Here is a 27719-nt window from a genome sequence, read left to right on the forward strand (position 1 = left end):
ACATGCCCAATTTTGTGCCTATTTTTGCATTTTTCTCAAAAATTAAAGCGCATTGATGCCAAGTAAGATATGTATATTTGTAGGGGCAAGGACTACAACTACTGCACTGAAAATTCAGCAATTCAAGGCAAGTAGTTATTGATTTATTGATCAAATATTGGTTTTCCCTCATTTTTGACTGTAACTCCACAACTGTTGTCTGTGCTGAAATCAAATGTCCAGTGCAGTAGTTGTAGTCCTTGCCCCTATAATATACCTATTGTTACTGAAGTCGTACTTGACTCAAGGCCAAAATCACCTTTTACCCGAACTCACACGAATGCACAACACAAATACACTGTTTGATTAAGCTAACATAATCTAAGTCTTTAATTGAAAACAAAGTATGCTTGGTACATATAACAACAATTACAATAAAATCACACAATCAGTTTTATTCTATAGGTACTTAACCAGCGGTCTTCTTGTTGGTGATTCTAGAGTTCTTGCAATGTTCTGGACGACTGATGTAATATATCCTTATTCACTTGTCCTGCGAAAATCAGCGAAGTCCATAGTACACTTGCATTTATAAATCCTTCATGTATAAAATCCTCATATGAAAATGATGATGCTTCCTCCAATCTCCTTTGCGCTGCTATCTCCACAAATATATCTCCTTGCGCTGCTTTCTCCACAAATATGTCTCCTTGCGCTGCTTTCTCCAAAAATGGTGTTTCTTTCACCAATCACTCTTTTTCCAGGGAACAGGTTTCTTTAACACAGGTCCGCTGTTTTTTGACAGATGCGTGGCCTTCACAAACCCAGCAAACTCCAGCAATTTGACAGAAGAACTTTTAATCCTTTGATGAGAAAGAGCACTTTTGTGTGCTCGCTGTCTTCTTCGTTGCTGTATTAAAATTAGCTCAATTATTGGCTATATAAACTGGTTAAAATGTACTTCTTTTTTGAAGCACGAAGACCATCACACACATGTGGAGTTTCTCAATCTCCCACGGCATTCTGTAAAGTCCCAACAAAAACCTCCAGCTTTTTATATCAGTACTCATGCAAAAAACCCATCATCTATTAATAAACCATTACTTCAATCACATTTTCACAACATTGCTGCAATCTTGGGATTTCCCAAGATTAATTATACACATTCACCTTTCACATTACATCACTTCCTGAGGTTTTTTCTGACTATGGTGCAATATACTGAACTGGGGATTTCCAAGTTCCAAACATAGATCTGACTTTGTTTACAATAATTTGGGGAATTCCAATTGCAAGTACAAGGGGTTTCCCATCTCATGACATACTTTCAGATTGTAAACAAAGTTAAATATTAAATTAAATTAAATTACTCAGGGCACATCACACTATCTTACTTGTCACCAATACGCTATAATTTTTGAGAAAAATGCAAAAATAGGCACAAAATTGGATTTATTAGATTTAATATCAAAACTCACTCCATTTATATTGTTCAAACACTTGTTTTATTTTAGTAATTGGAAGTAGAATGTCAATTTGTGCAATTTGATCAAGGCTTTTTTTGTAAATGAAATGCATAACCAATGTTTGCTTATAGGGTCTACATTGAGACAGAAGGAGTTACAATTATCCGCAGGATTTATCAATCAACTGTTCTGACACGGGGCAGTTTATATTGAAATTAATATTTCTGGTGATTGAACACTAACAAGCATGATGAGTACTATTTTGCATAATTAGTCATGGACTATCCACTGAATTGCAGATCGCGAAGAGTAGCAATCCACAAGCAGCTTTTCCTGACATGTTTTGGCTTTCACAGTTCATCTTTATTTTGGAAGATCCAGAAATTGAGTGGATGGTTTGCAACTAAAAAAAAAGTTCTATTACTGTAATCACTCTGTTATAGTCCCATGTCTGATACTAATCCCATCCCCAAAACTTGGGAAAGTCTGAAATTAGAAAAATATCCGATTATATATATTGGGTTTATTACATTTATAGATTTGATGATATGAGTTTTATAATAGTTTGCTTATTTTCCCATTGAAAAAGCCACTGTTTCAAGTTTCAATTTAATGCTCTGTTGGTTTGTTTTATATGGAGGCAAACATTGGTGAACTAAGAATCCAGAGTATTAACTTTTTTGGTAATGTGTTAACAAATTCGATTGAGTTAGTCATGACTATATGTACCATAAACGTTCGCCTAATGGCGCAGCTGGGCTCCTTTGCCTTGGGGTAAATTTCATGTGCAAATAGAGAGCTCCCTCCTCTGAAATCCCAACAAGAATTAATGTTCAGTGCCCTTATTTGCTGGTGGGAATTTTACGGGAGGGCCTTTTAAGGTTGTGCCTTAAATTCCACTTATGTCAAGGGAGCCCATAGCGCCAGAACATTTACGGTATTTTAATACATCTAGTCATGCCTAACTCAATCAGTGGTGTACGGTGCAAAAACTGATTGAGGAGCCAATGGCTCCTAACTTTATAAATTTAGGCGCCCAAATTTTGCTCCCGAAGTAAAAAAACTGAGGCGCCAACTCATCATATTCCAACCACTCGAATCCTGTTCTTGTATCCTAAAGGCCTATTGACTGCACGCAATACATACAGAATACTTAATGACCAGGGGCTTCCCTGTCACAGCCATGGGCGTTGAATGTTCATAGCTGCTGTACCCAATCTATGTACATTCCCATTGAATGCTACATACTTCATACACAGCATGTAAGTGTAGGCCTATGTTTTCTAGAAAGTCCCCATCGAGACGTCATAATAATGCATAGCCGTACATGCGCACTATTGAATGCTATGTTATGTACATGTTTTGCATTTGCTGGCGATTAAAAGCTTCAACACTTGGTCGCCATTGGCGCCAGGGATTGAAGGTTTAGTCGCATTCGAAAAAATCTGGTCGCCAATGCGCCTAAAATGGTCGCACCGTACAGCACTGAACTCAATCAAATTTGTTAAAACATTGAAATATGCGATTAACTTTTTACATATCCAGGCTGTTTTGAAAATAACAATATCATTTCCGTAACTTTACTGTGCAAGATCTATCTGTACTACAAACTTGTGATGTTAATATTATATACTGATCTGTGATTTTCTATAGAGACATTTTGGGAAAGCCTTTATAATTATAACCATCTGATAGTACTACAGTTCTAACCCATTCAGTGATTCCAGCGAAAGAGCGGAAAGTGTAAACAAATTTAAATTGTGTTTAAATTGCTTAAAAGCGAAGTACAAGTCATTAACATTGTCATGTATTTTTGAAATAAAAAATTTGGCAAAAAGTGAGGAAAAAACTAGTATTGACAAATTAAAATTGTAACCCATTCAATATCTGTAGCTAATTTCTTGACCTAAGTAGAGATATTACAGTTTCAAGTATAATGTTCTATTTTGTTCGGTTTAACCACTATGCTATTAAAAAAGGTGCAAAAAACTGAATTTTGATGATTTTAACGATTTTCAGAATGAGCAAATCGCTGAATGGGCCTGTAATTTGAGTACGAGGGGCAGTCAGTAAATAATGAAAGTTGTCTTATAACCCCAATTATTTTCAAGACATTTCTCTATGATCACATAAACAGTGTACCTTTGTCTTTCAAACAACACATGTAAAAATGATATCGCACACTTGATTACATCACAGCATTAGCATAAAAAACAATGGTCTACAGTCACTGGCTGAAAACGAGTCAATTTATTAAGGGAAATAAGATGCTGAAATGAGGTATTGTTGTATTTTTTACATTTTCTCTGGAATTAAAGTATGGAGAGTGTGGTCTTTTGGATTAGTAGTCAAACACAAACTCCCAGCTCATACAACCATCTTTGTCGAGCGGTTAAGGTTTATTAAAGTTTATTTATAATGTGTGGTCAAATATGTGTTATATTTGACAAAAATAAGGCTTTTCTTTCTCTAAACATTTTGATATTGCCAATAATAGCAAATGTGGAAATTTAATTCTTTTTGTCAGTTCTGTTTACTAACCCCAAACATTAAAATGGGAGTTTCCCTAGAAAAATATTTGAAACCGTGATTAAAATATAATTGTTATTCTACTATATATTGTTCTACTATTACATTAAATACAAAAAGTAGTGGTACAAAGAGAGGGGTCATCGTTTGAATGAGAAATTTATATTTACAAATTTTCTGATTATATCAGGTTGAGATCATCCAAATTTCATTTACATAGCATTTTGTAATATTTTGAACCCTATTTACATGAAATTTGGCAATTTTCATACATTTCCAGCATGTTATATCGATCATCCCACCTACCCATGCGCAGATTGTTGTTTAATTTGCATCAGTTAACATTGTCTTGAGTACCAGCTCTCACATGAGACCAGTCATTATATTTTCCCCTGTTTTGTTTTGGACATAATTAATGTCATTTGTAATAACTGCCTTATCATTTTCAACATTTTTGAAGAATAATTTTGCTTCCCTTCATTTTTTTCATTCATATTTTACAAAAAGCAGTACTTGGACCTAATGGTTACTCCTGCCTAAAACTAGCCATATGCACCATGTACTTTTGCTGTTCTTGAACATTATAAACATGTGCCTTCGCTGTAATTTAATAGGCCCGCCTTTTTGCGTGATTTGGCAGTGTGCCTAGTCTATTGATTTTATGCTAATACTGTTACGTAATCAAGTATATGGTATACATGTAGTTTGAAAGGTAAATGTACATTCTTCATGTGATCATCAAGAAATTCCATCTAAATATTCAATATAAGGGGACCCCAAGGGGTCAAAGGTCAACTTCCATTACATACTGACTGACCCTTGTAGATTTAGAATAAATAGATTTGTCTTCTTACATAGGTTAACCAAGACGATTCATACTTGTAACATACTAAGGTATACTGTGTTATTGATAGGTGTAGTCAGCTATATTTTGGGACTAAATCAGTTCCTATGACCATGGCAATACCAAATTAAAAGTATAGGATCGCAAATGCGATAGTGTGTAAGAGACTGAAATAAGTCTCTTACACTTGGAAGATTTCTAGCTAACTTATACGTGCCGACAACCAATGGGTAAACCTTGTTGTCAATCAGCGTGATTGTTTACCGCCTGTGTGTTTACGCTGGTGTACAAGATACGCACAGCTCTGACCATGGAAGACGTAAAAAATCAACTAAGGAGTATATTCAATCCACACTCCCTCTGTGGAAGATTTAGGTAAAGTCTTTCACAGAGGGAGTATGGGTTTCAAATAGAATAAACAATCAAGTAACTTTTATTTGAAATACTCACTCCACTTGTGGAAGATATAGGTAAAGTCATATACATGGAAGTTTGGGCTGCAAAATATAAATTAACCCTAGGCAATTCCATTTGACACTCCTTCTCCTTCTGTGGAAGACTTTTCAGAAATCTTTCACAGGGGTATAGCAGATTGCAAATGGAATAGTCCAGTTTGTAAAACTTTCAAATGATGCATTGGGCTATTCCATTTATAATCCACACTACCCCTATGGAAGATTTAGCTAAAGTCTTCCACAGAGGGAGTAAAAGTTTTGAATAGAATAGACAATTGGGTAACTTCCATTTGAAATACTCACTCCAGTTGTAGAAGATATAGGTAAAGTCATAATACAGGGGGAGTATGGGTTTCAAAATGATTAACTCTGAACAGTTACATTTGAAAAACATACTCCCCATGTGGAAGATATTTCCAAAATCTTCCACAGGGGTAGTGTGGATTTCAACAGGAATAGCCCATTGCATTTCTGTTTCCTCGTTATTGATGTTGAGAATATTATTTTGTGTGAATTTCTAGGTACAGTTACCAACCATGAAATGGGTTGATGGACATAAACCATTGTTTAGCATTGAAGTGAAAGCTGTGTCTTCTCTACATGCACAGGTAAGGCCATGGCAAAGGCAAAATCGGTGGGGGGGTGGAGTGTGGGGGATGGGGGTGGGGTAAGAAATGAATATGATGATGACAGTGGCAGTGGTGATGATGATGATGACACATTCGACTGGAAGGAAATGTGATCTTTGACTGCTCAGTGCCAGAAGTGGGTAAGTGCAATAACTGCCCTGTGAACATTTGGCAATTTACACTAGGGATGTGTTAATACATTTATTTTCTTGAACGTTTAACACATCAGTGATGCATGCGTTTAACATACCGTAACCACTCCGGTATAAGCCCATCCCCTAGATGGCAGATTTCCCTTCAAATATGGGGGTGGGCTTATAACCGGGGAAGGGCTAGTGCTTGAATTTAAAAATAAGAACAATCACCCTCATTTGTATATGCCCAATGTACCAGTAATTTCTATAATCTTCTATGTCAATTTCTTAAAAATATAAGTGTGGAATTATCAACTGATATTTGTTCTTAAATAAGAGCAAAGCATTGATTTGATTTAAGAACTTGGCCAAAATTTACTGGGCTTATACCTGAGTGCACCCTTGTTCCCAGAATGTTTTGAAAAATAGGGAGTGGGCTTATAGACGAAGGTGGGCTTATACCTGGGTGGTTACGGTATTTTACACTAAGTTTAGGGTTAAAATACACTATTCTTCACTGTCATCATGTTGTTTGAGCCCTTGTGAGCTCCCGCCTTGATTATGGTAACTCGCTGCTTGCTGGTATCACTGAAGCCCAACTCACAAAAATTCAATGCATTCAAAACAAAGCTGCTCGCTTGATTTTCGGTATTCGTAGGCGCGATCATATATCACCTTATCTCACCCATCTTCACTGGCTCCCAGTCAAGCAGTGAGTTAACTTCAAAATCCTTGTTCTCATATATCAGTGTATACATAAATAACAGTGCGCCCACCTACTTGTCTGAGCTAATTTCTATGTATAACACCCATTCCAGCAAACGTAATCTTCGCTCCTCCAAGGACGTTACCAGACTTGCTATTCCCAAGACCAAAAGATCTGCAGCTGACCGTGGGTTCTCAGTGTATGGTCCACGCCACTGGAATTCACTGCCCACTTCCATCAGAGAGGCCCCGTCACTGCAGATCTTTAAAAGGCATCTTAAAACCCACCTTTTTGAATTGTTGTAATTTCATTTGTTTTTATTTGTACTGTAAAGCGCTTTGAACTGCAAAGAAGCGCTATAGACATATTTTATGTATGTATGTATTCTTACATTACTTATATTTAACATTGCTTTTTCAGGACAAATACATAGATCGTTTCTTAAGCCTCTGTCATTCCATAGAGGAAGGCAAGATCCCACGTCTCATCGGTGAGCAGAATATGGAATCGGATCTGATCCGTAGCACCATTGAGCTGACCGAGTCGGTAGCAGAACCCTTGGTCAAATTCCTGCACATTATCTTGAATAAGCTGGTGTTGATGATGACCCATCCACCTATAGTTGCTGGACACTTAGGTAAGGACCTTGTCATGTTTTTATCAAAGAATGGGCTATTCTGTTTAAAATGCACACTCCCCCTGTGGAAGATTTTGGAAAACTATTCCACAGGGGGAGTATGAATTTCAAATGGATCTAGCACATTAATCAACTGTTTAAAACTCACCCTCCATCTGTGGAAGATTCCGGTTGAATCTTTCTCAGAGGGTGTATGAAATTCAAATGGAGCTGTTAATGTGTTATTCCATTTGAAATGCATACTCCCCCTGTGGAAGATATTTCCAAAATCTTCCACAGGGGGAGTGTGGATTTCAAACGGAATTGTCCAATGTGATAGAACTAAAGAGAACTGACTATGTCTTGCTTGCAATTCTCTAATGGAGGGTAAAATAGTGTTAATTCTCCATGCGCCGGTAAACTTTGATTGAAAGAGTGTGCTTGCTTGAGTGGTGCAAGTAATGCGCTGTGCCTAAAATGCATGCTACATGTGTACAAACATCCGCCAGTTGACAAAGATCTGGGACACCAGGGCCAAAACTGAAATAGGGCAAACAATGGCCGTGGTAGCGTACCTGAAATTCGAGCCCTGGTTGCTAGTGTATAGACAAATCGACATTCTACGCATGCGTATATGCCCTGCGGGACATGGCGTTACTCTCAACTTAAGACGGGACACACTATACATGCACAAACCTATGTACACTCTAAGCTCAAAGATGCAATAAGTAATCTTCCTCAGGATAGTGATGCCAAAATGATGGACACTGTGATGCATATAATACAAATATTGACTGCTATGAGAGGAATGTTTAAAATTATAGGCCCAAGGTGATTTCAAAACCATGCTATGACCCGAGACGCAGCCGAAGGTCGTAGCATGGTTTTGAGATCACCACGGACCTAACATTTTAACCATGCCCTGAATAAAGCAGTCAATATTTGTATTATATACCAAATAATATAGATTTTTGTCATCTGATTGGTTAAAGACCATGGTTAAATTTACAAAGAAAGTTTCATGACTTACCAATCGCGTCACCACAACTGGCAGGCAGCGCATGGACGACATGTGCGTAATGCCCACTACGCCATCACGCGAGCGTAGAGTTTGATCGGGATGTAACCGGTCCATAGTTCATTTCCATGACTGGTCCATAATTCATTTTGATGAAATTCTCTCAAATACAGGGCATAGTTAAAACAATGCCCTCACTTTTAACCAATCAGATGAGAGGAATCTATATGAGGTATATAATGCTGTCTATGTGCACACATGTTCAATCTGGGCTATGTCTTTCGGCCAAATGTTATAACTATTCTGGTCCCGACATCCCAGATCAATATCAATATTGTCATATCATTAATAATTTTGTCTATTTGTGTTTTTTTCTAGTGAATATGGGTCAAGTATCATTTGAAACCATCGCACATGTCGTAGCTCGCATACACAGCTTGCTTGATAACGCTGCAGATACCCATGGTCGTAACTCATTGCTTAGCTCATACATACAGTTTGTATTTATGGCCCCTGATGGTGAAGATGATGCATCCAGTGGTGAGTATATTGATGGCATTGGGCTATGCCAGTTAAAATCAATATGCTCCAATGGAAGACATGACATCATCCACTCAGGGAGTGTGAATTTCAAATGGATTAACCTGAATGGGTGACTCCTTTTGAAATCTATACCCCCTGTGTGGGAGAAAGGTCTTGTCTTCCATAGGGGTGTATGGATTTCAACTGGAAAAGCCCATACACATTGTTTTCCCTCTAGAAAGGGTGCACCACATGCATTGTAAAACCAGAATAAGGGAATGAACAGGACTTATATATCCTCTCTTTGTTATGGGAGTTTGCAGGAGTAAAAAGCCATATAAGGTTTACTTTTAGAAGTGGAGAAAAACATGGTGGGATGTCAAAATCTAAACTGGAGTGAATGTGCTTGATTTTTATTAGATTTTTGAGGAGTTTTCAGAACAGGATTGGTCCAAGTGGGATTTTATTGAATTGGTACTAACTTTTTGGACTTTTTGTCTTGTAATGCACACTTACTCCTCACTTCTCATTTTAGGATCCACCCCAACAACACCAGGCAGTGCAGGCAGCTACGGGACTGTGACACGCTCCACCAGTTTCTCCATCAAGCAGCAATTTGGCCACATGCGTAACACAAGCAGTGCTAGCCTACAGATCGCAAGCTCTCCGGATGAAGAGGTTGAGGGCATCTTACACAACCGATTTGGTAGCGAGAGAAACACAGCAGGAAAGCAGGGTAATCGCAATAGTACAACAGGGATGGGCAATGTACCTGTGCTTGGTCTGGGTGGACGAGTACCACCAAAGAAGGTAGGCAGTTATTACGAGAAAGTTGATATTTGTGGGGTAATAATAAAAACAATCTTGTTTTAAATGAGCTTAACTAAAATCATCAAATCTGGTGGTGAGGTGGTTATGTGTGGGCTGGTAAAAGACCGGGGGGGGGGGGGCACTCCCACTTTGGAGGATATGCATATGTAAGGCTGATAAGACCCCCTTTTTCAGCGTTGCTGTCACCCAAATACCCCATATATTTTTAAGAACACATGCTCTGTCACCCGAAGACCCCCTATTTTTCCATTTGATCTGTCACCCAAAGACCCTTATTTTCAATTTGAACAGCAACTTTCATTTATCATTTATTTTGAAAAAGAAAAATGGGGCAGGAAACTATCGGAAGTCGCAGGAGCCAATGTTGAACATTTTTTTCTTAACCATTGGTTTCTATGGGACAGGAAATTGTCAAATGCCGCGGGAAAACTCTTCAAAAGTCGCCCAATTGGGCTACCAAATCGCGGGTTTGGCAACCCTGGATGTAGTTAGTATAGGTTACTCTTAATCCCTATCAGCTGCATTATCAGCCTCTAAGAACTATTTTGATTGGTTGCAAAGAGGAATTGTCCATGTACTAAGCCAATCAGAGATATGGTAAGAATAGTCGTCAGTAAGACTGAAAAGCTCTATTTTGATTGGTTACTCGGATGATTACATCATGTTAGTTGACCAATAAGGGGCGTTATTAAGGCAGTAGTTGCCATGGAGTGAAAGATTAAGTTGAATTCTATATGTATGATTTTCAATTTTCAGGTTTTACATGAGGAGATAGCCTTACAGCTGGTTGTATGCAATGGGAAAGCAAAGGAGATGGCTCTTAATCACGCATGGTTCTTCTTTGAACTCATGGTCAGTAGTAGTTTTGTTTAAAGTTCAAATACTGTTAATGTGGTAATTTTTAGGTGTGAAAGCTTTTGCGCTTTGCTGATTTTGAACTAGGTACCTTTTATCCTTAAATTCGCAATTGTGAGTTTTTGTATATTTCAATTCTCGCAGTTGAGCATGAAAAGAGCAAAAATTTATGTTCTCCCCAAAATTGCACTGAATTTATTTCCTCATAATGTTCCTTTGTATAAAGAACTTGATTCGTAGAAAGTTTTTTAAAAATTTTGTTTAAAATACCGTATATCCTTGAATAGTCGCACCCCTTCAATTGAATGCCCCATCATTTTTTTCAACCAAGATGATTAAAAAATGCTGATATTTCCATGCTATCTTGTGAAGTAAGTTGACCAAGGTGCACACACGATTGCTAACTACTGATGGTAGTTGGCGAAAGTCTGATCGTAAACCCGGAAGTGAATCGGAAGTCGTCGTTTTTAAGTTCATAGGTCATCATTTCAGCATGAGTTTTAAAAATTATCGTTCTAAAAATGACCTCTAATACACGCTCCCCATTTTGGAAAATGCAACGCCCCCGTGGATATATGGCATTCGCCTGCCGTTGATGCACTTACTTGCAATAGTTTCAAATATTATGTTCCTTGAATGAGATCCTTATTAGCCAGAATTAGCTATACTTAAAACACAAGTAATTTTAGAATTGGTAACAGATCAATCACAAGCTTTTACCATTTCGTTTCGACCAACAGGTAAAGAGTATGGCCCAGTATCTGTGCGAGAAAGATCGCTTGGGTTCTCCACGTCGTACAAGGTTCCCTGAGAGTTTCTGCAATGACATAGTTAGCATTGTCAACCTTGTGGTTCACGATATAGTGGCAAGATACAATAAGGTAAGAAGACTGTAAAAATGGAAATTTTTGCATGATTAATTTTTGCTTCCCTTGTTTTTAAATTCGCAATTCTAAGTTCCTTACATTGACTTAAACATGAAAGGAATATATTCGCACATTGTTATTTTCGCGGTTGCAGGTTGGAGTCGGTACATGAAATGCATTGTGGGAAGTGTAAGAAATCGTCTGTGATTTGGCACCATATCTCTGAAAGGAAATATTTTTATGGACTACCAGAAATCTTGGCAGTCTGCCTAATTCAAGGAATTATCGAGTCTGAGACTACCTGATTCCCTTCATGCACACTGGTTACTATAAACTCAAACCTGATACATTTCATCTATATATAAATTGTCTTTTTACTCTTACAGCTGTAGTCTAATAATTTCATGTATAAAGATAAATTTGATTTCACAATACATTAATGTACTAACTTTCCATTTTTCATGCTCGCTGCATTCGCAGTCACAGGTAGGCATACCTGCCAATATTATACTGTTGTATTTTGTCTGGTATTGCACCAATGATTCTACCAGCACGTTGTGATAAATGTTTTATTATTTCTGGTGGCACAAATCCAGCCGCATTTTGAAATTGTGCATGATTTTTTTTTCAAAAGATGGAAGAATTTGTGTGAAAAATGTTAACCCAACTCCCCCTCCTGAGTTGTTTGTTTAGAGGACCTCCCCAGTTTGTGTGGTTGAAGATGCCCTCTGAGTTTCTGGGCTCCAGCTCACTGAAGCGGAGACACCCAGACTGAGACTAAATCCTTTGTTGTTGGTGCTGTCTCCTATTTGTATTATGCTTATAGTGATGACTGAACAACTTGCCATTTGTATGTGTTGCACTCATGCAATTTTTCTTGTGCCCCTTTTGTTGTGTTATCAATTATGTGTTCAACAACAAACAGGGTCAAAAGGTCAATTTGGACACAACTGCACAGTCTCAGACCCCCAGATTCTGGGAAAAGCGATTATCTTTCATATCGTATGCTAGTTTGTGATGTATGAGCTGACCTACAGAGCCTAATTTGATCCTAATTATTGACCCAGGTGAACTTTCTTTTTGTATTGTTAAATATTCTTGTGAAAAAAAAAGTGCTTCTAAAAGGTTTCTCAGAGTCATGGCTCGAAAAAGTGGGGAATTTGGGAAGCTCATTCCCAGGAAATGTTGGTGTTTGGAGGAAATTCTGGTGTTTGGAGGAAATTGTGTCTTTTTGTATATAAAACATGCTATAAATTGTGGGAAATTTTGCTTGCTTCCCGGGAAATTGACATTTTTTCAAGCCCTGCTCAGAGTTCCAAGTATATGATGGTGATCATCTGTTGAATAGAGGCGAAGTCTCTTCCGTTTCTACACGCACGATGAGCAATGGGTCAAATATATGGTTGTCATGAATGTGGATTAGCCAATGAGCATGACTTTTTATAACTTCTATGTTCATGTTCAATTACATTTCGAGGGTTGGCAAACAGAAGGCCTTAACTCACTTTTGGCCATTTTGGTCACATCTCAATGCAAAATATTATTTTTACTCATTTTTCTCAAAAAGGCACTTTTTGAGTTAAGGTCTTCTGTTTGTCAACCCTCGATTTGATCAATGGCTCATAACTCTGAACAATTAGGAAATTCTAACAAAAATTGTTCAGATGCAAATTCTAACACAAATTATTCAGATTCAAATGTTGGCAAAAACTGTTCAAATGCAAATTTTGACAAAAATTGTTCATATGTGACCATCCACCACAACTGAACCCGGATGTCTCCAGGGCCACTATTGAGATATGCTCCATTGAACTTAACAATAAACAATAGGAAACAAAGGATTTGTTGACTGTTTTATTGATTTTTCACTACTTAAATGTCAAGTACTATAGACATGATATACATCATTTTAAAGCTAATTTCAAGCAGAATATTTTGGTTGAATATCTCAAAAATGAAGATTGGCGACTTCAGGGCTCAGTAGTGCTGGATGGTCACATATGCAGTTTCAGAGTATTTCTTATCTTCAACTAACAGTTAATCCTAATTTATTTCACATTGTTCTGTTTGGCAGGATGTGCGTCAGATGCAGCTGCTGAATGCCAGCCTAGCTTTCTTCCTACAAGATCTATTTTCTCTCATGGATAGAGGATTTGTGCTCAACCTCATACGCATATACTGTAAACAGGTAATAGTTAAAGACCCATTCAGTGATCCCAGCGCAAGTGTAAAAAAATTAAAATTCTTTATAAATTGTTTAAAAGTGAAGGATAAGTCATTCAAATTGTCATTTGGTATTTTTGAAATGACAAATTTGGCCAAAAAACAAAGAAAACAGCAGTACTGATGAAGTTGAAGCCCCATTCAAATACATGTAGCTAATTTAGATACTGTCAGTATCTAAATTACAGATTCGTGTAAAATGTCTTATTTTGTCTTAAATACACGGCCTTCGGCTGAACCACTCGCAGGCTTTGTTAGCACATCTATGACATTGACAAAGGTACCAAAATCAGAATTTTGATGATTTTTACGATCATCCGGATAAGCAATTCACTGAATGGGCCTTTAAGTGGAGACGCCAAGCAAGATAAGACCAAGAAAAAAAATTGTTTGCCCTTTCTTGAAAAAAATCAGGAGGGTCGCTAGGTTGATTTAAAAAACAAAATATTATTTTTAATATGATGTAAACAGCGGATGTTAAAGTACCACATTTGTTTTAAAAACAAAACACATGCAAACAAAGAAAAATGAGAACAGTCATGGAAACAGTCATGAGGTATCATTTGCCAAAGTTTGGGTTTCAAGATGCTAAAAAATATTTTTGTACAAAAAATTACGAAAATTTTTTGAGGTTATAAAAGGAAAAAAAACACGACCCAAGATTTTCGTGATATTTCGGTCGGTCGGAAAAGGGCAAACAAACAAATTTTTTTTGGCCTAAGAAAGTTGCTTAGATTGAATTTGTGAAAAAAGTAAAGAAAAATAATGAAATAATTATTACAAGTACAATACAGTGATGCCAATGACGTGTGTTAGATGCACGTACAATTGGACTACTTGGTGATCCCTTACCGCTACTCAAAAAATTGTGCCACTACTTGCCTAAAATTGGGCTACTTTGCAAGAGTCATTTATTTTATTACTTTATGAACAAACAAGGTTAAAAAGGACACATAAAACCCAGGACATGGCCAGCATGCCAGTGCAGAACAACAGTATAGGCCAATGCAGGGAAAATAGAGCGAAAACAAACAAAAATATACTTATTTAATTCACATACTTTTGCATTTTGACATCTTATCCCCCCTCACAGGTATCTGGCAAAATCACCGCTCTAGCCGATCCTACCACCCTAGCTCAACTCAAACTGGACTTCCTACGTATTGTATCCAGTCACGAACACTACGTGACCCTGAACCTACCATTTCTGCCTCCTTCTATGTCACAACCACCGTCCCCGACACCGTCCATCCAGAGTATCAGCTCTTATAGTTCATTTGTGTCCACATGGACGGCGGTCGGCGAGCAGAATAAGATGACGGAGCTGTCTACGGAGTATCGCCAGCAGCATTATATGACGGCTTTGTTGCTGTCAGATTTGGCTAATGTTCTACAAACACAGTAAGTTCATTTCTTAGTTTTTAGAAAAAATAATTATAAGCTGGTTTGGGAGGAAATGAGCAAAAATCACAAAACTTAAGGGGTTTACAGCTAAATTTTTCAGGCTACTTCCGCGATACATTTACCTCTGGGGATTATCCACCCTTCCATACAATGGGTTGAGAGGATTTTCCACCCATCTACTTTTGAAATTTGTGACCAGTCACAACAAAAGATACCTCTTGTCGGTACCTACATAGATCATATTTTGGTAGTGCAAGTCAAACACCTTTTCAACTTTGTTCTTTCTATAATCCTATTGTTGAAGAGGATAATAGGATATTATCTATAGAATGGTTATATAGCTCTAATCTTTGGTTGCTTTAGATAAACCCTTCTCAAATGGTGGACAACAAAGCATTGCAATTTGTATAGGTACACATATTAGCCAACTGTTAACAAAGAGAGGACATTCCTGAACCCTTGTTACCTTGAGGATGATTTGAACTGCCCACCAATTATGATGGTCTGATATTGATTGATTTTTACCCTTGCAATGTTCAAAAAGAGACGCATGTAGCAACCGACAAGAAGTACCTTTTGTTGTGACTCGTCACATTTGCCATCCAAAAGATGGTTGAATGGCTTGCACCCAACCCAAAATCAATGACACCCCTGGATCTCATGCTTCATTTGGTATCAATTTCTAATGTTTTCAGGGATGCAAATTCCAGAAATTTCTGGTAATTTGGCCATATAAAAAAAGGAAGTGGGTGATACCCCTTAGCCAAGTTCTCATGATGTTTGATGCCGCACACTTGTGTTCGACTGTCTCAGGCCTTGTCATTTGAGGCGAGCAAGCACTCGCTCGCCACCCAGCACGCCCAAACCCAATTTCTAGTGAGCGATTTTCCACTCGCCATAGACACTGAATATCACCCACTGCGAATCATCCAAATTTGAACTACATTCAAGTTTCAGCACTTTCAATATATTCGATTTATCATAATAGCTTGGCCTTAGTCACTAAAAAAGAAAGAGAGGGTGTCAACAGAAAAAAGCAAACAAAAAACAGTGCCTAAGTGTTTCATATATGATTCGACCACTACATACTAGAGAGTGATTTATCTCTGAGACAGTGACTCGCCTAGCATCATGCTAGCAAGTGATTGACCACTCGCCTTTCAAATCTAGATTGCAAGGCCTGCTGTCTGGCCAAGGGCCAGTTTGATTTTCAGGAAATTTAGCAATTATACTCATTTATCAACATTTTTGCCCGTTGTCTTTTCAGTAATAGTAACCTCCATCGCCAAGCCATTGATATGGTGTGCAACCTTCTTGCCTCGCATGACGCTGATGAGCGATTTACAGACCCAGATTGTCGCATGAGAGTTGCCAGTCTCTATGTGCCTTTACTTAGTGTCGTCATGGATGCCTTGCCACAACTCAACTGCAGGTAACTGAATAAATAGAACAATCATTCTTTAGAAGCATTTTTTTTTGTTTATAAAAAATGAATTACAAGGTGTGATTTTTGAAAAAAAAATTATAGGCTGCGAGAAAGAAAGAACAGTTTATCAACCCAAAGTGTTACATGTAAACAAGTCATTATAAACACCTCAAATAAAGAAAGTCCGCAGTCATGTAACCCGTCCTACACCAACACCTGATCTTGTTATGACAATTTGATTGAAAAGGTCGTGTGCAGAAACTTGTGAGCTGCAATTTGATACCAAATTTGCTACCGAAAACTCTAAATTCATAGAGATTGATACCAGTATATGAAATATGGTGCATTTTCAAAAGTTGCAAATTAAAAACGGACCATGCGGACATGTAGGGGTGAATGGCAGAGCGCGACCATTGACATAGCCCGAAACAACCGCTAGGTCATATCGATCGCATTGTGGCAATCCATGCGTTTTAAATTAACAATTGAATGAAGCGCGCACTTGGGATAGTCGACAGGGGCCCATCGTGGGCAAGCAAGCTTGACCATATTGACACGCTAAGCAATTTCGACCGCGTGCTTCGCTTTTGATTTGCAACTTTTGAAAATGCACCAAATGCCATAAACTGGTATCAATCTTTGTCACCTTTGAGTGTTTGGTAGCAAATTTGGTATCAAATTAGAGCTAACAAGATTCTGCACACGACTGTATCAATCAAATTGTCATAACAAGATCAGGTTTTGGTGTAGGGTGGGTTACATGACTGCGGACTTTCTTTATTTGAGCAGTTTATAAACACAAAATAATCACCTGGGAGTTCACTACAAAAGTGCACCAGGTGACCTTAACTGCATGTAGTAAAGTAGAGCTAATTGTGTCAATTAATTTATAAGTATGTGACAGCAAATTTAATTCATACTTATATTGTTTTCTCCAGTAATGCAGACCCTAAAGCTAAGCCCTCGGCAGCCATGGGTGATGATAATGCCGCTGATACCCCTCTTCAACAGTCGGTTGCTATGGCGATAGCTGGTACAAGTGTCTTTGCTAGTTCTGATTCAAGAGTGGAATCCGCCCAAGTACAGGTGAGAGAGACGTAAACATTGTTGCAGTTGAAATCCACACACCCCCTATTGAAACCCATCATACACAACCTATGGAAGATATGACCTCAGTCCAGTTGAAAGGAGGAAGGAAGAAAGAAAGAAGAAGAAGAGAATAAATTTTTTTTTTCTGTTGTGCGGTTTTGAACCCTGATCGCTTGGGTGCCACACCCATGCAAACATTTCCTTGGTCAGCTGCAAGGAGTGGGGACACTCATGTTGTAGTAGTCGTTGGTAGTATGGTATGCGCCGGTGCTGCTTAGCAACAGAGTTGCCAGTTGATTTTTCTTCAGTTATCAGATGTAACTCAAGTTGTATTGCCCCTCGTCTCTGTTTATGGCTTTGTTTATGGCCCTACTTTCTGATGGTCTCTCTCTCTCTCTAGGTGCCATATCCTAAGACGTTGGTGATCATGTCATGCCACAATTCTCTGTTATAAGCCATCTCCACAAGCTCTGTCGCTTTATGTTCAGCTCCCCTTTCTTTTAGCCAATCTTTCAGATTTGATAACCACATCACTCTCTTCCTGCCTCTGCTCCTTGTTCCTTCTATTCTTCCAGTCAATACTAGGTTCTTAAAACCATCCTTTCTGAGGATATGACCAAGGAATTTGAGCTGCTTAACTCTGATTTCTCGTAACAGCTTCCTGTTCACATTTGCTCTTCTAAGGACATCGTCATTAGACATTTTATCAGTCCACGGGATCTTCATCATTCTTCTAAGGAACCACATCTCGCAGCTCTCCAATCTTCTTTTAATGTCTGTTGTTATTGACCATGCTTCACTTCCATACAATAATACAGGGACGACATAGCAGTTGAGTACCCGAATTCTGGTCTCTATACTGAGGGCACTGTTTTTTAGGATCTTGTCTAACTTTGAGAACGCAGACTTAGCCAGTGCAATCCTTCTCTTAATCTCCTTAATACATCTGGCATCTTCTGTGATTAGACTGCCAAGGTAGTTGAAGGAGGAAACTTGCTTAATTCTTTGATCTTTCACCTTCAATATGCATGTTGGGCTTTCAGTCTTTGATACCACCATACATTCTGTCTTCTTGCAATTTAACGATAAACCTTTCCTCTCACTTTCCTGAACCACCACATCAAGAAGCCTTTGCAGATCCTCCTCAGACTCAGCTAATAGGACAGTGTCATCTGCATATCTTATGTTCGTGATGTTATGTCCACCTATACTGAGACCATTTTCCTTTTCTAGCTCCCTTAGAATCAGCTCACTGTAATAATTAAAGAGATCTGGTGACATCACACATCCCTGTCTGACTCCTCTCTTAATGCTTGTATATTCACTACAATCTCCATCCACCCTTATGCACACTGTTTGGTTCCAATAAAGGTTCTGCAACAGTCGTAGATCCTTTCCATGCAGGCCTAGCCTGCCAAGATCTTCAAAAAGCTGATCATGTCTCACCTTGTCGAAGGCTTTTGAGTAGTCTGATGGTGCTCGCCTCTTAATCCAACTTGATGACTGAAGAAATATCAACTGACAACTCCGTTGCAAACAGCAGAAATCATCAGCTGTATACATAACAGGTCGTCATTGCAACTGTAGCATCGATAAAGAAAACGGCCAGTTTTCGAAACGTCTGCATGTAAGCAGAATTTTATTGAACTAGTTGTAAGAAATTACAAATATCAATTTATCATGAATTTATCATAACTTCAAGAATTTGTTTGAAGTCTCCCACTCCAGGAAGTTGAAAGTAGATGTCACTAAAGGATATTAAAACAAATGTGACATGATCAAGGGAAATGAGTCACATGTCGGCACTGGTCGAAAATGAGTTTTACACATGTTTCTAAAGAGGACATTTAGAGCTTTCAGAAACTGAAAACCCCATGTTGATACAACTTTTCTTTCTGAAGTTACGCCAATTTATCAATCGCTGAAAACAATATAAAACAAAAGAATTTTAACACTTTCTTTACCAATATCTCAAAATCAATATTAGCGACATCTGACTCATTTCCCTTGATCGTGTCACAAGTTACTATTTGTAATACCTTTAATTCTTTTATATTAACAGAGGCAGCCAAGTCATACTCGTCTTTCTGAAGAGAGCACCAGGGATCTCCTGATGTGCTTCCTATGGGTAGTCAAAAACATGGATCCCAGAGTCTTGCAGTCATGGTGGGCCTCTTTCCCCTCCAATCGTATCAACCAATTACTGGATGTGTTCTTCTATGCTGTGTGTGCATTTGAGTACAAGGTAAATAATTATAAATGTCAGCATTTTTATAACACCTGTTCATTAACTTGTTCAATGCTCTTTCCCTCTCCCACTAGGATATATCATACCATTTGGCTGCAATGGCACTGTTATGCCTACCCCTAAAGCTCCCTATTATACACCTAGGTAGAGTGGCACAAAAGTGTTTTTCCCAAGGAAACAGCACAAGTCATGTGCACTATGCAGCCTAACAGACCAGCAAATACTGTTTTCATGTAAATTTTCTGTATGTTGTGTAAATTCTCATTAAATGTATGCAATATGTGACTAGCTCTCACAAAAGGAGGGTAAAGTCGCTAGTTATGAGTTTTGAGATGTTCCAGCTGCTGAGTTGCTGTTCTTTGTTTGAAGACACCTGTATTGACAGTGGTATGTTCTTTGTAATTGGGGTCAAAATTGAATACAGAATACAGCATATAAGTCCCCATTCACAAAGGACATACCAAAATCTTACACAGGGGTAGTGTAGATTTTAAGTGGAATAGCCGATTTAGGGACCCTCATGACTCAAACTAAACAAACAGGGTGATGAAGGATTCACAAACCGTCTGCAAATCAATACTAAAAATGCTCAGAATGTCTGCGGAGTGCCCATGGATGTACAAGAAATGGGTATACAAATAAATGTGCAGGTCATGACACAGCTATATACACCGTCATTTGAATAATAAAACTGTCCATAAGGCATAAAAAATAGTTAAATTAAGCCAAAAAAACCAAATTGTTTGCTTGCCTCGAATGAATTTTAAAAATTGGGTCGGTCGGTCGGGAAAAGTTTTTTTTTTTTCTTTCTTTCCGTTTCCCAGAAACAGACATGGCGAATACCGAATGCAATTAATGGTTCAAGCATTTCCGTAGCAGCAACATCACGCCATGGTCCAGCATCTGTGCTCGCCACTTGCACCTTAAACAATTGTAGCTCTTCTACATGTAGGCCTCACGTTTAATGAACTGTACAATTCTCCTACATGTAGTGTTTTCTGCTTTTCAAAACTATCATATTAATCAGCGTGTTCGGTCCCTTGCTTCACCTGTACAGCTAGCGCTACTCGTGTTGTGTCCGACATGTTTTAAGTGAAATCATATTTATACCAAGCGATTTGTGCTCTTAATAAAAGTAGCCTCAACAAACATGTTGAAAAAAATAGTGCAATGTTACTTCCTAGTCGATACGAACAAATATCATGAATCTAAATATTTATAAACAAGAAATGAATATCTGGTACAACTGTTTTCAAATTTTATCTACTTTTACCATATTTTAACATCTGCTATATTGTATCCATTCTTGCACGATATGCATGGTTATATTTTGCCTGTAAATAAACTCATCCCTAGATGCGCCGTCCGAAATGTGCAGGTGGATAGCAAATTGTATTAGAGCTTAGACGCTGAGGTGGTATACGAAATTGTGGAACCCGACAGTCGGGTACAGCCGGACACGTAAACATGCAGGATATGGTATTTTACAACGTTTCTTTTAAATCATCGGTTTTTCAGACGAAAAATACATGCCATTTTTGGGAAAATCGCAACAAAAAAAAAATTTCAAAAAAAAAAGTTCTACGGTCGGGACTGCCGAGACGGTCGGTCGGACGAGGGCAAGCAAACAACTTTTTTTTTTGGCCTTAGCGTAACCTTAAAAAAATTAGGGTAGGTAGGTAGGGATTTTTAAAAAAACTTTTAAGCTTTAAATTGCGTTTGATAAAGGCCTTACACCTTTTTTTTTTTTGTTTTTTTTTCAATATTTTATTTATTCATTTATTTATTTAATATGTATTTTTGGCAAAAAATCAAAAAAAAGTCTAAAAATTTTTTGTTAGGCCTAACTTAAAAAAATGTAGAACTGATACAGAGTTACAGAGTGTTACAAAGTGCGTTGGATATTCCAGTTGAAATCCATACACTCCTATGGAAGACATGACCTTAATCTTCCATGCAGGGGTGTAGATTTAAAATGTTTTAGGGGTGTATGGATTTCAACTGGAATAGTCCATTAATCAAAATATCCCTATTGTCAATCCTTTATTTATTTTATTTATTGTGATAAATTATGATTTTATCCCACAGGGCAAGAATGCAATTTTCAAGCGACAGTCGCGCATGTCTCTGAAGAAATCGGACGTGAAGCAACGTCTTGAGGAAGTCATCCTGGGCACAACCAGTGCTCGTAGCAATATGATACAACGCCACAGTAGACAAGGATCACTCACAGGTGAGGCAATCGATCGATCGATAGATCGATCAATCAATCAATCAATTAGTCAGTCAATCAGTGATATAATCAATCAATCGATTAATCAATCAACAATCAATTAGTCAGTCAGTCAGTGAAATAATCAATCAATCGATTAATCAATCCATCAATCAATCAATCTGATGTGAAATAACACATTTAATAATTAACCACAGATATAATGTCCCTGAGAGGTGAGACAATCAATCAATCAATCAGTGAGACCATCAATCAGTGAGACAATCAATCAATCAAATAATCAAACACATGAAGTAACACATTCGATAACTAACCACCGATATTATAATGTCCCTATCATGTGTTGTCACTTAAATTTATATTTTTTTTATAATTTTGTCTTCTTTTAGATAAGCACTTCAATCCAGCTCTAGGACAAGCAGAAAAGTTGCGATGGAATAAAGACAAGACCCACTGGAAACAGAATATTGAGACACCCACTGAGAGGTATGTGATTTAAAAAGCAAAAATAAACCAATCTGATCCTCTCTGACCTTACCCATTAAGAACCAGAAGTTTTTAAAGCCATATTGTAACATTTGCTGGTGGAGGATGCCCTCAATATTTTGTAAAATACAATTGTTAATGTATGCCAGTAAACTAACATACCCTGCAAAAATCAAGACTTTATGTGCTGTAGTTTTGTCAAAATCCGAGATTTTGAATAAACCATCTTAATAAGACATTATTTATGTTAGTTTAACATGTATGCGATGTTCATAACACAGTACATACCCCGGTATACATACATTGGCGTGCTGTGTCATACACACATGTAAAGGATTGTACCATAGCACGACCGATTGTACAAAAAATCCTACCAATTCACAATAACTTGTTGTGTCAGCTAATTCTCACTTGTGATTTATTTTCAATTGCATTGTTTGTCCTCTCTAACAGACCATTATATGAGTTGGAGCAAGAAGCAAACTTGGAAGGTCACCTAGCAACAGAGGTTGTCATGGTAGTGGTAGATGGATTGGAATTATTAGTCGGTGTAAGTATATAGTATACAGTAAACCATGCAGACGATGTGGACGCTTCTTTGTTAAACAGTGATGAACAACAGTGAAACATGATTGAATCCCTAATTAAGCTAGTATCCCCTCTTCTATTATGGGATTTTGATTTATGATTTAATTAAATATTTTGGGCTGTCCCTTACTAAAGAATCACATGTAGCAATTAGCAACTGGATTGTTTTGATGTGGCAGGATAAATTTATAGATTTAGGCCTACAATGTAACTTGTCTTTTTCAAAACCAGTATTGCTTTTTAAGTAGATTTGCTCCCACAATCACAAGAAAATTAATTTTTGCTGGTGGAATTGTAGTCATTGAGGCATTTTATTTGTTTATTTATTTGTTTTAAGAGAGAAACTCAAACTATGTGGAATAGATAAAAAAATGCTTTTAATTTGTACAGGCTGTGGAAACCCTGAATAATTGTGTAAAAGTTGAATAACTGATGTGTTTATCTTGTTGCAGACAATTTCCTCAGCAGATCATCTGCAAGGTTCTTTGACTGGTGTAATGGGTGTACTTCTCCATGCATTGGCTTTTAACCAAAGTATTATTGTGTTGAAAAACATCTTGGCAACACAGAGGTCACTTGTCTTTAAGGTAAGTGTTATAATGACGGTAATTGCTTTTGGTTAGTTGGTTGCTTCACGTAAGTCCCTCCTATGATCTAGGATTACCGGATTTCATAAATCTGTGAAAGTCATAGTTCAGGGATGAATTAAGGACTTCCATCATGCACTGTAAAAGTGTTATCACCAGAGTTTCAACTGCCACTTTACTTTTCAAATCCCATTGAATTATGTGGAAAAGATGTTGTTTTAAAATTGTGTGTGTGTCATTATTACTTGGTTGATTTCAGAACAAAAGTGATGTGTGTAGAAAGGATAACTCACACCTTCTGTAGATAACATGAAATGTGAAATCGACCAACATATTGACAGTGTTTTGATAGTAAACATAACTGTCCAAATTCTAATTTGACCATGCACTTCTATGCAGTAGCAGAGCAGTGGTGTCATGTTTACTTACACTGCTATCATGGCTATATATGCTAGATGCATACAATGTAGTTAACCCAGTGAGGTATTGGGTAGTACTTTAATAATGCGTTGCGATTTTAGGCCAATTTCGCTTAATCGATAGGTGGCGCAACGAATTATGAATACTGAGAATTGCTACATCATGGTAGCATATGCATCGGTTTTATAGTCTCTAACACACTACCTCATATATGTTTAATTTTAAACCACCATTGTTATTCTGACAGTATCCAGAGTTGTTGTTTGAGGAAGAGACTGAGCAGTGTGCTGATTTGTGTTTACGATTGCTACATCATTGTAGCTCATGTATCGATGTGGTCCGATCTCATGCCAGTGCTTCCCTCTACCTACTCATGAGACAGAACTTTGAGATTGGCAATGTAAGTATACATTTACATGAAAAAAAAAACCTTACTGAATATTCTTGAAACTAATTTATAAAATTTTAAGACTTAAAATAGTCTACCACAACTTAATTTAAATTACAAATTACAACTAACAAGATGAAAGTGATTTCATTGTCATGACAGTTGCTGCTTCTGTAGAGGGACGGTTCACAGGAATAAAGTACTTAGCCACTACCGTCCGTCCCAAGTTGGACGCAGTAGCAGCAAGTTTGCTAGAATTGACAAAACATGAATGATGTTTACCTGGGCTTGACTAGGATTCAAGTTTTTGTCAGAGAAGAACGGCACTTGTTTATATTTTGAGAGCGTGCAGAGCGTAAACACGGAAGTGGGGTTCTGATTGGCTGAATCAATTGTCTGATAATCATAGCAACAGACCGATAATCTGATTGGCCGATTGTGTGTGAAATCGTTAGTCGGCGCAGATCGGGGCCCTTAAAGTGAACACAAAGCTCCACGTATGTCGCTCATTAACAGGACGCTCGCATCAATCTCAGCAAGGGAGTGCCATTCTACCTTAAAATCCAAAACTGTGCACGTCCTAATAAACCTTTGATGCAGATCAATCTAGTCCAGGAAGACGTCACACCTGGCCATGGCATTTTACTCATAAATGTGTTCATGTTATTGCAAAACCATTTTGTGAAAATTTTGTTTCACTGATCTTTTTCAAATCCCAATGACTTAAATTATTGTCTGCATCCACAGAACTTTGCTCGAGTGAAAATGCAAGTAACAATGTCTCTATCTTCCCTGGTTGGCACGGAAACCAACTTCCATGAGGAGTATCTTCGCCGTTCCCTCAAGACCATCTTGACTTATGCGGAGGAGGATGTGGAATTGCAAGAAACATCTTTCCCAGAGCAGGTATGTATAAGAGACACTAAAAATATTTTCAGGCTGTTGAGAAAGCACCGAAAAGATGTTTTAAGGGTACTACACCCCTGGCCAATTTTGTGCCTATTTTTGCATTTTTCTCAAGAATTATAGCACATTGGTGACAAGTAAGATAATGTATATTATAGGGGCAAGGACTACAACTACTGCACTGAAAATTCAGCAACTCAAGGCAACAGTTATTGATTTATTGATCAAATATTGGTTTTCCCTCATTTTTGATTCCACAACTGTTGTCTGTGCTGAAATAAAATTTTCAGTGCAGTAGTTGTAGTCCTTGCCCCTATAATATACATATCTTACTTGTCACCAATGCGCTATAATTTTGAGAAAAATGCAAAATAGGCACAAAATTTTGCAGGGGTGTAGTACCCCCTTTATGCTAACCCTTTTAGTGGGGTGGGGGGAGTTTGGTTGGCAGTGCCCTGTGTGTTGCTCATACTGCCTGCTTAATTGAAAGCACCCACTCTGTGGTAATATGTGGTTTTTTGGTAGGGTTAGGGTTAATGAGCATGCTGAAGAAGAGGGTAGTCAGTGCGCATGCATCATGGGTGTGGCAAAGAAAGTTTTTCACAAGGTAGTCAAAATTGCATTCAAGGTTTTGACAGAATAATGATAAATTTGCTCGAGCCTGGTCCAACCAGATCCAGGAACCGAAAATATATCTGTATATAGTGGCTATCTGGCTAGTGGAAATGAATCAATAGTTTCCAAATGCCCCTATATCATTTAAAAAATAAAATTTGCAGTGTCTATTCTTAACCAAACTCAGCAGTAAAATATCTCTTTATCCTTAACAGTTTCAAGTTAACAGGGTATACCAATCCAATTTCAAATATTCCTACACCTCACTGGCAGCCATAGTATTGGTTCAGTGATTCTGGTGATAGTTCTTGATATTTTGACAAAGTATCTAAAAAACTTGGGACTTTTTATATTGAATCCTATGGCTAGCACGCAGAGAATTAACTTGTCCAATGTTGACAAAATATTGATGATGATTCTTTGCAGGTGCGTGATTTGGTGTTCAACCTTCACATGATCTTATCCGACACAGTGAAGATGAAAGAGTTCCAGGAAGACCCAGAAATGTTGCTGGATCTCATGTACAGGATTGCCAAAGGGTTAGTGCTTCTTCTTGATGTATAACATAGTAGTGGTTGTCAATATCAAAAATATTTTGATGATTTAATCCTTCTGAAAATTAAGCTGTAGCTTAGGACTAATTTGCTTGGTGCTTGATTAAATCACACCACTAAATCTTTCCCAAACTTTTTTTCTCTGTGACCCAAGTTTCACATGACACGATTCGCAGCATAATACAAATGCTGTTACTTAACTTAAATTATCAGCCTTGTACCAGACAAATGCATGCGAAATCAAAAATTTGCAAGTTTAATGCTAAATGGGTCAAAATGGGGTTACATGACCAATACAGCGATACTGTGTACTTTAATGCACATAGAAGTATTTATTTAAATTGTTTCCGGCAAGTCCCGTCACCCCATTTGGAAGGGGCTGTGACCCTTTTAAAGGGTTGTGACCCAGAGTTTGGGAACCGCTTGCATAATTTGCCACAAAATTTGTATTATATCGCAAATGTCCAAAAATCAAAATTATTTGATATCAGAAGGACATTCTTTGTATTCAGAATGCAATTTGATGTGTCTGATGTGATCTCAGGCCTCACAAGAAATACTGTGCAAAGGTGGGTGACCGATCCCTTCACGTAAAGTTCAACAAATTGCACCCCTGGTAATCATAGAAATATGCTACTGATAATCATTTTTTACGAAAGATGAAAATCCCAGGAAGAAGTGCATGAAAAAGCTTTGATACTACAGATAATAAAGATAAATAAAGAAATATTTTCCTGTAATTTATCCGTCTACAGATATCAGAATTCCCCAGACTTGCGACTGACATGGCTTCAGAACATGGCTGGTAAACACACAGAGAACAAGAATTACACTGAGGCTGCCCAGTGTTTGGTCCACGCCGCAGCCCTTGTGGCTGAATACCTTCACATGCTTGAAGACAGGACGCACCTGCCAGTAGGCTGTGTCACATTTGGGGTAAGTCACTTTAAAAATTAATCAATGGCATGCAGGAAAGGAGGCAAGGGCCATACCCTCCCCTTTAGTCATGGGAAATTGTCAGTCGGGGTGGGGGGATTGTCAGTAGAAGGAATGGGGAAAATTGTCAGTCTGGGACAGCTTAAGGTTTGATCAGTTGATGATA

The 27719-nt window shown here is 37.9% G+C and overlaps 1 protein-coding gene across 2 annotated transcripts in view; it reads left to right on the plus strand.

Moving 5' to 3' along the window:
- LOC140145704 (dedicator of cytokinesis protein 7-like) overlaps positions 1–27719 on the plus strand; it is a 79247-nt gene that overhangs the window by 39342 nt on the left and 12186 nt on the right. For both annotated transcript variants that reach the window (XM_072167386.1, XM_072167387.1), the window contains 19 exons: positions 5795–5881; positions 7163–7379; positions 8755–8916; positions 9434–9708; positions 10486–10581; positions 11325–11465; positions 13525–13638; positions 14767–15074; positions 16345–16509; positions 17442–17589; positions 19655–19837; positions 21929–22073; positions 22463–22559; positions 23013–23109; positions 23600–23734; positions 24402–24554; positions 25290–25448; positions 26490–26602; positions 27373–27553. In XM_072167386.1, the coding sequence (XP_072023487.1) occupies positions 5795–5881; positions 7163–7379; positions 8755–8916; positions 9434–9708; positions 10486–10581; positions 11325–11465; positions 13525–13638; positions 14767–15074; positions 16345–16509; positions 17442–17589; positions 19655–19837; positions 21929–22073; positions 22463–22559; positions 23013–23109; positions 23600–23734; positions 24402–24554; positions 25290–25448; positions 26490–26602; positions 27373–27553 (2976 nt within the window). The remainder of the gene's footprint in view (positions 1–5794; positions 5882–7162; positions 7380–8754; positions 8917–9433; positions 9709–10485; positions 10582–11324; positions 11466–13524; positions 13639–14766; positions 15075–16344; positions 16510–17441; positions 17590–19654; positions 19838–21928; positions 22074–22462; positions 22560–23012; positions 23110–23599; positions 23735–24401; positions 24555–25289; positions 25449–26489; positions 26603–27372; positions 27554–27719) is intronic.

The sequence above is a fragment of the Amphiura filiformis genome, unplaced genomic scaffold (genome assembly GCF_039555335.1).
Source record: "Amphiura filiformis unplaced genomic scaffold, Afil_fr2py scaffold_594, whole genome shotgun sequence".
NCBI classification, from domain to species: domain Eukaryota; kingdom Metazoa; phylum Echinodermata; class Ophiuroidea; order Amphilepidida; family Amphiuridae; genus Amphiura; species Amphiura filiformis.